This window comes from Etheostoma spectabile, chromosome 12 (genome assembly GCF_008692095.1).
Source record: "Etheostoma spectabile isolate EspeVRDwgs_2016 chromosome 12, UIUC_Espe_1.0, whole genome shotgun sequence".
Taxonomy (NCBI): domain Eukaryota; kingdom Metazoa; phylum Chordata; class Actinopteri; order Perciformes; family Percidae; genus Etheostoma; species Etheostoma spectabile.
In genome coordinates, this window is record NC_045744.1 from 30317473 (window position 1) to 30326615 (window position 9143).

The window sequence follows — 9143 nt, forward strand, 5'->3', positions numbered from 1 at the left end:
TTGCGCGCAACCGTGCACGCACTATAGGCATATCCAAACATAGCTGAATAAAATAGAAAGACAAAAAAATAAGAGGTATTGAGACTGGTAAACAGTTATTCATGGATGATTTATTAGCGACTGTTTTTTTTAAATTTACAATCCCCCAACAATTTATTGATGCCCTCTGTTCTGGTTTGTACTTGGCAAAGATGTACAGCTATCCATTATTTTTTTTACAACTATGACATAAATGACTTAACCTCTGCCTTCTTATCTTACACATCACACGTCTTGCATGCTACCACTCCTTCCTTCTCAAATGACTTGAAAAGGCTGTAGTTGGCACAATTTCACAAATAATCACCAGGACCGAAAGGATATTTGAGTCGGGTGTGGCTGCAGCCATGGAGCCTCATGCCCTCCCAGCTGCGTGCTGTACGTGCGCTTTGACTTTTCAAAATAAAAGCTTGCGTCTGGTACTCTATTTTTTTGTACGTCGGTGTTATAAAATTATTTTTTAGCATATCTTGGTTACAACACGATGGGACTAGCAAAGCAATTTGGTGTTTAGATGTGCGGGTGGGATTTATTCAGTTTCTGAAATCAAAGCTACATCTGCTAGCGATGGGGGGCCGAGACTGGGAGAGCTACATGGAGCTACATGGAAAAGTATGCACTAAACAAGCCACTTTAAAATGTTGCTGTTTTCATGAACACAAAAGTTGAGTCGCCCTCCCCTCTAGACTAAAAAAAGTTAGATGACCTTCCCCTCTACAAAGAATACAAAGACATGACCCTTTCCTATGTTCCTCCAGTGGTCAAATTACATAAATACCGAAAGGTCCCTTACTTTGCTTAAGCAATGCAATCACCTTAGTTCCACATGTTATGAATATAATTACAACCTTTTCAAGGATCTCAGGTCATAAATTCAACATAGCAAAAACGGAGCTGTTGGCAATAGGCTCTTACAAAAAGGACTTGGTGAATCTCACACAATTTCGGACACAGAAAAAATATATAAAATACCTTGGAACCTATATTAGCCATGACAAGATCCAGTTGTATAAAGATAACTTTCTTCCATTTGTGACAGACTTTAAGAAAGATGATAGGCAGTGGCAAAGCTTAAAGATTACTTTAATAGGATGAGTAAACCTCTTTAAGATGATGTGGCTACTGAAATTCTTATTCAAATTTCAAACTATTCATATCTAATGCCTCCTAAAACCTTTTTTAAAGAAGTAAACTCAATACTATCTTTGTTTATTTCTACACACAGCATGTAGATTGAAAAGGAAACTCTGTATCATCCAAGAGCAGAGGGGGGTCTTAATCTTCCTAATTTAGAGTTCTATTATGTAACAGCTCGGTCATTTTATATTGAACGTATAATAGATCAATCAAATGAAGATCCATAGATAGACATAGAAAAGAGGGCTACCGTTAAACTGATTGTTTTCTAAGGACAACATCAAATCAACAAATTGTGTTATTAATAGTACATTAAAGGCTTGGAATAAAATAAAATTATCCATGAAGAAATAGGGCTTCCTAGTCACATACCTTTTTGGAACAATCCATCAATAAATATACAGAGCATGCAGCTATACTAGGAAACATGGATAAAAGGTGGAATCCAGCAGTTGTCAGACGTCACAAACCACAACATTTTTGCACCATTCAGTGAATTAAAAAGCAAATATAACTAAAAGGAGAATTCTGGCCATTTTTTACATTAATCTTGATCGTCATAAATATGCATGTACATTCGATTGAAAACCCCAAAAACTCAAATCAGTGCAGGCAACACAGAGTACCTTGAGTACCAGGTATGAGCTTCCACTGAGCTAAAATGGCAGTGGCCAGGGCAAGTTTTAGAGTGCCTTCGTGCCTCTTCATAGACATAAAATGCAATTAAAATGTCTGCGCAACATGAACAGGGCACTTACTTTACAACAAGATGTGTTTTCAACTCAGATATTGTTTAAATAAAAATCATTTTAATTTTTTTAACAGCAACATCATAGAGGGAATAAGATATTGAACTAGCTGAAGATACATTTTTCCTCTCTTATCGTTAAAAAACTAATATTGCAAAAGATGGGGCAGCTCTACAGGACGGAGAAAAACAAGAAAAAACAGTGGAAACAAAAAAAGTTATAGGAGGACAGTCAGTGAGTGGCGATGGACAGAGAAAAGACAGGCAAAGGGATAAAAAGATTTTAAAAAAGACAGCACCACATAAAAGTTTAAGAAGTGATTTAAAGAAATTCACTGATTCAGCAAGCCGTATCTAATCGGGCAGGGCGTCCCAAAGCGAAGGCGCCCTGATCGAGAAGGCTTGACCTGGTTCCAAGCCTTAGATCCTGGCCCCGCCCGAGGATCTAAGGCTGAGAACAGGGTTGTTTGGGACAAACATCTCTGAGATATAGTCAAAGGCCGGACAGGGAGCCAGTGAAGTGAAGCTAGGATTTAAGTAATGTGTTGCCGTCTGTTAATACCAGTGGCCTGGCTGCTGAGTTTGGAACCAGCTGGATCAAAGATTTGTTGAATCTAAATGTGAGAAAATGAGGGCATGGACGACTTTTTCCAGGTCATGTTGTGACAGTATGTTTTTGATTTTGGAGATGGTTCTGATATGGAGGAAGCAGGACTGGACAACTTATTGATATGTGGGGTGAAGGTGAAGTCTGAGTTAAAAATGACACCTACATTTCTGGCAGTGGGCTTGTTGTTACTGGATAATGGACCAAGGCTGATGGGACTAGGGACAGTGTTAGGTTGATTGAACAGTATTATTTCAGATTTGGAGATGTTAAGTTGGAGAAAGTTATGAGCCATCCAGCGGATCATATCTCTGATGCGGTCTGAGTCAGTTTGAGGGAGATAGGTGTGAGAGGTGCACCCACCCATCAATTAACTTCTGCTCCAGCTGTTTCGACTTGTTGGCTGCCAACAAACTGTCCCTGTAGTTCTGTTTGGCTCCTTATCTAATTATTATTTTTTGTTAACTATATTTGAAAGACAACGTATCAGTGGAAATGCTTTGGTGCTGGGCCATTTTCTCGATCGCAAAATTTTGAAGTGCTGTGGTGCATTGGCTTTGAAAGAGAGGGAAGGAGGGAATTTGATTAATCATGACTAGCGTTCTGCCACATTCCAGATGCCACTTTGTTTCTAACTGTGTTATCTTTGCCATTGGCCTCAAAATTTCCAAAAGGCAGTCCAAATTTAGCCACAGACAGCATGAGTAATTTCTACTAGCTCTGCAGCAGTAACAGGCTTCAATAGACTTGACTACTGTAGTTTTTGTGGTTCTTTTCATAGAAAATCTGTCTCCAGGAGTCTGTCACGAGGGAAAGCATAATTTGTGCTCTCAAACTAATTTTTTATATCCAGAAATTACTAAGAGATATAATTAATACCACAAGCTGTGGAGAGAGCATTTTATTAATTTAAGTGCATGAATCAGTGAAAAAAAATGTCTTCTCTCCATAACACCCACTGGGCTCTGTTAAGAATCGTCTATCATAAGTGTTGTGTTTGCTTAACACATTGATGTGGTAAGCATGCAGATAAGTTGCGTCAATGGTCAGCAGTGTACAAATGCAAGTATGACAACCCTTCTATATAATGCTTTTGGACGCTTGCCACAAAATTCTTATATTCTTTAATATACTTTGTCCTGTTGCCCTTAAAGTTTATTTGCCCCTTTTTCCAGGTCCCATGGAGGCTCCTCATTAGAAGAGGGTCGCATTCCACGCCGTCACGCCTCCATCCATGCATCAATGGACTCAACCCGATCCAAACAGCTGCTCAGCCAGTGGAAGAATAAAAACGACAACAGGAAGCTGTCCCTGCAGGTGATGGATGGAATAAGACCAGCCTCCTCCTCATCTCCTCAGAGGAACATGGAGCTGCGTTGCTCCTCTGAACCTTCTGCTATGGGCCTAGAGGCAGAGCTCCGAGGTGGAATACACCTGCCTTCACTTATCGCTTGTCAAGAAACAGAACAACGTGCTGGGGCTCACATTCCAGTTCAATACATGAAACTAGCAGCAAGCTCTGTTCCTATGGCCAATCATAATCACCAGACCCATAATGGCAGCAGCGGAATGGCTGGTGGGGCCAGAGTGTCTATCCAATCCCGGCCTGGATCCTCCCAGCTGGTTCACATTCCTGAGGAGGACAACTTCACCAGCAGGGATCATGAGAGTGAATCAGAGGACAGCATTATGGATGGAGGTGGGTCAGTGAGGGAAAAGTGGCTAAGAGTGGCTGAGAAGACCACCATCCCCTGCAGGCCGCTCAGTGCTGGAGGACAGCCTCGTCTTATGCAGGTTAATCATTCTTTTTCTTCACCAACTTTACGTTTTTAATCTATATGTCTGTTGTGAATCAAAAGTAAGTCAAGTGTTGTTACATCACCTTACTGGATATGACATTCATTTCAAAAATGTTTTTTGTTGACATACAGTACAGGCCAAAGGTTTGGACACAAACTAGAAAATAAGACATGTCTTCAGTTATTTCACACTGTTTTGTTAAGTACATAATTCCACATGTGTCCATTCATAGTTTTGATACCTTCAGGGAGAATCTACAATGTCAATAGTCATGAAAATAAAGGAAACGCATTGAATGAGAAGGTGTATCCAAATTTTTGGCCTGCACTGTACATTAAGTGCATTCATACTCCATAGGTATAAGACCTAGATCTTATCAAAGGTGTATCCCTCTCATACTGCTCCAATTTACAACCTAGATATTAAGATAGGTAAGAACAAACAAAACAAAAACACAACTCTGTTTCCTCACTTCTTTACTTTTTAACAATAAATCTTTTGTACCTATTTTTAAAGAACATGTTTACACTTTGTTTGATCGATGCATTCAAACTATTCCGTAAAAAGCACCTCACACATCGAAATACACATACTTAACGCTATACTGTTGTTTTCAAATTTAAAAACCCCTCTTAAATCTTTTTTTCGGTTAAGGCTCCGGCACTGTTTTAAAAGTATTGTTTTATCACCGGTTTTGATACCCAACCCTATCTATGATGCAGTTACAGTCTTTCTATATTCAGAAAAAGCCATCGAAGTCTCTATCTGCAAACAGTTGTTGTTTTCAGGCAGCTGTTAGTTTTGCTTTATGGATTAATTGTGCAGTCTTAAAATCTACCATATCTTTAAACTTTAAGGTGGGTAATTTTAAAAACTGCAAATTGGTATGCTCATGATGCCCTACATTGTTTATTTTCCTAATTGCTCATTTTTGTATTGTGCTTAGTGATTGTAAGGTGGTTTTGTAGGTGTTGTCCCAAACTTCAACACAGTAATTTAAATATGGTAACACAAGTCAACTATTCAAAATATAAAGTGCTTTCTCATTCAATATATGCCTTGCTTTCCCCATTACTACAATACTCCGTGCTACTTTTGATCTAACATGTTTAACATAGGGTTTCTAGCAGATTTTGTTATCAAGATTACACCTGGAAATTTATCAACATTTATCTAACATTGTTAATTATTACTTTTACTTTTGTTGCGGTTTACAAACAGCATAAGTTTGGTTTTATCTAAATTTAACGATTATTTTTCAAATTTCTGCTTTGACCACCCGCAAAAGCAGCTGCAAATCTTCCCCAGAACAGAAAATTTTAAGAGGTTTGTCACCCTACATATGTCATTTACAGAATATACAGAATAAATAATTGGGACCCAAAATCGACCCCTGTGGGACTCCACAAGTGATATCCAAGCTGTAGCTGTGTAGTTTTTATAAATTGTTACAGAAAAGGGTAGTTAGGCAAACTAATCTGTACTTAAGGTGTTTTGACTGTTTGCTGAGCTTTAACCACATCCCACAGTCTTCATTAACAGATGGAGCTTTACTGGATTGGCAACTTGAGTTAGTTTAAAGATGATTGTTGCCCCATTAACTTCTCTAATGACAGAGCTGTGAGCTAATATAAATGTGACCTTACAAACTAATAAACATAATTTTTAGCGCAGGAACATATTTTGGTTCACTGATCGGTAATCCATAGTGATTGAAAAATATTCTAGGACATAATTTAACCTATTATGCATCACAGATCAAATACAAGCATTTACATAGTTAAATAGTGATGGATTGATGTTGATGGTCTGACATTCTTGTGACCGCAATACTTATGTGTGTAATACTGATGAGGTATTTGCTGTATTAGCAAAATGCAGTGGTGTTAAAGTATTTCAAGATGTAACCTATATCCTTGACTTTATAGAGTCATTGTGCTTTAAAAGCTTAGTCAACAGTGTGTAATATTATGAGATCAGGAATTTATTCAAGTCAATATAAAATTTATTTATTTATATAATATCATGTCAATGCGGGCTGTGTTTTTTGTGTAGAGCTTATAACCTTTTTGTTAAAAGGTTCTTAGTTGTAGCTGTATCTAGTGATGGCACTTCTCTAAATGTGGAGAGGTTGTGAGCAAAAAAAGAAACAAGCTCAGTCCAAAAAGTGATGAAAAAATAATGTTCCTTAATAAAAATTGTTAAGTGTTCCCTATCCCCCATACCGCCTGGCCTTAGTTACACAACCACACCCAACTTGTGCCGTTATTTCACAGCACATCATTTTTTCCCCAATACCAATACACAAATTCATCAATCTTTATTTTAAAAAGAATTTTAACATCCCATTGTTAGTAGACATGTGTGTCACTAGTCTAAAGCCTCCTATCGACTATCTTGTCGGGGTAATTTAGATGCAACCTTTGCACTTCACCAGGTGAGGTCGCTGACATTTCTAGTAATGAACCCATTTTCAAAACAGTTCCTCTAAGTGGTTCAGTGCTTCACCAAAGCTTCATTTGCCCATCACTAGCTGTAGCACTCCACCTACAAGAAGAGAAGGATAGTTGGTAATGAGTAAGTATCTCAGCAGTACCCCAGCTCACATTTCCCTGTCATCTTCTTATTCCAGGTGATAGCCTTATCCAAACAGCAGGGTCTGCTACACTCTCCTCGATCGGAGGATGGTGGATCCATTCGGTACCGAGCCTTGACAGACCAGGACCCATCACCACCGGCCTCTACCACAGGAGCAGTGGGAGGAGGTCTGTACTGCCCATAGTTATAGTATATATATATATGTGAAGAAAGCAGAGGGGGGAATGTTTTTTGATCATGCACAACATAACAAAACATGCAATTATATCCCCCTTTCAATACCATAGATAGAGCCACCATTCAGGCATGCCAAACACTTATTTATCAACTTCCATATTCAATGGAAAATAATCTCAAAATGAAATAGTAAAATGTGGTGTCAACACAGCTCTTTTAAACCTAATAGCGTTGAAAACAAAAGACTTTCACCGAGTAAACGCTTACTCATTCCTCCGGAGTGTTTTAATCCAAACCACCATCTTTCATTTTGGTGCCTGTCTGCGCCACATTACTTTCACTTTTTCTGGCTCAACTCAAACCATGGCCCCTGAAAGGGCCGTCATCTGGCGGTGGCTGTAGCTGGCTCACAGTCACCTTTTGAGGGCTAAACAACTGCCGCTGGTAGTCAGCGTCCCGGAGCTCTGTAGCAGCTAAATACAACCAGTAACTGCTGCTGGGATTTAATCATTCTATGGCACTATAGACTGTTCACGTTACATAGCTTTACTTAGTTTAAAATACTTCTATTTTCAGGTATATGATTAATATGAGGTCTAGGCTATTGGTGAAGTAGATGATCACTTTGAGGGGCGGATACATTTTGTCCCCACCGGGGATAAAAATAATGGATCCCACCCTGTATGTATATGTATCTGAGGTGTGTGGTACTACATGTGAATCAATATGACATCTACCTGCCCTTTACCGTAAAGTGGATTGTTTTATGCCACACAATGGAAGGGTACACTGCTCATCCAGGGATATGAAGATACCATTTTATGGTGATGGTATGTGAAAAGTGTGAACAGAACAGAAAAATGACTTTCAAAATATTTCTTCTCTCTTCTTAGTCGACAGCATACCTAATATTCAATGTCTCCAGATGTAAGCTTTATAATCCAGCCTGGAGCTGCATGTCTTTGTACAATAAATCCATAAAAAAATGCAGAAATACATAATTATGAATTCCTAAATCGACTTACATAATGTTCAATATGATATTGCTTCAACCTAGCGTTGCTCTGATTGTTTAGTATCTAAGATAACACCTGGGTCTTTCCAAACAGGTCTTCTCTGTAATCATAGTTCTTCCAGAAGCTTTATAATCCAGCCTGGAACTGCAGTGTCTTTTCACAGACTTTGCACAATAACCCCAGAAGGATAAATCCCAACTGAACAGTTATTTAAGCGGTACTTAAACGTATCACTCAAAGGTCTGCATCTGATATTTAGTGAAGAATGATCGGCAATAAAAAAATAACATTTAATCAACTCACATAACTTTTAAGCAACATAAACAGTCATCCACTCTTTCTCCTCTTTGAGAGTGAGCAACTGGAAGTGACAGGATGTCATCACTCGCAAAGTCATGGCAACCAAATAAACAACAGCGCAAGTACAGCAGTTTCTCCTCTGGCAGAGTGACAATGAGTGACAAAAACCTCCACAGCTAATTTCCAATGAAACCTCGCTCATGTGTAGCCAATCATTTTCTTATCAGGGGGAATGATACGCTGCAGTCTGTCCTTAGCAGTGGCAGCTGCGTACCAGTTGGTGACGCAGCAGGTGAGGATGGACCCAATGATGACAGTGTAGAAGTGCACCATCATTGTCTTTGACAGGTTAAACATCTTCAAAGTGGGAGCTGATGTTCAGCTCCCACTATGTAGGCAGTCATCTCCACCAGAAATGATTCCAATTAGTGTGGTGTTGTCTGCAAACTTCAGGAGCTTGACGGACTGGTGACTGGAGGTGCAGCTGTTGGTGTACAGGGAGAAGAGCAGGGTGGAAAGGACACAGCCTTGAGGGGAACCGGGGCTGATGGTCAGAGTCAAAGCTGATTTCCCCAGCTTCACACGCTGCTTCCTGTCAGACAGGAAGTCTGTTATCCACTTGCAGGTGGACTCAGGCACATGTAGCTGGGACAGCTTATCCTGCAGCAGAGCCGGCGAGGATGGTGTTGAAGGCGTGTGTGTGTGTGTGTGTGTGTGTGTG

General features: G+C 39.5%; 1 protein-coding gene across 1 annotated transcript in view; it reads left to right on the top strand.

The window, feature by feature from the left end:
- LOC116699098 (phospholipid phosphatase-related protein type 4) overlaps positions 1–9143 on the top strand; it is a gene marked incomplete at its 3' end in the record, with an annotated part of 127033 nt that overhangs the window by 68373 nt on the left and 49517 nt on the right. The window contains 2 exon segments of the mRNA XM_032531497.1: positions 3707–4325; positions 6964–7096. Of these exon segments, the coding sequence (XP_032387388.1) occupies positions 3707–4325; positions 6964–7096 (752 nt within the window).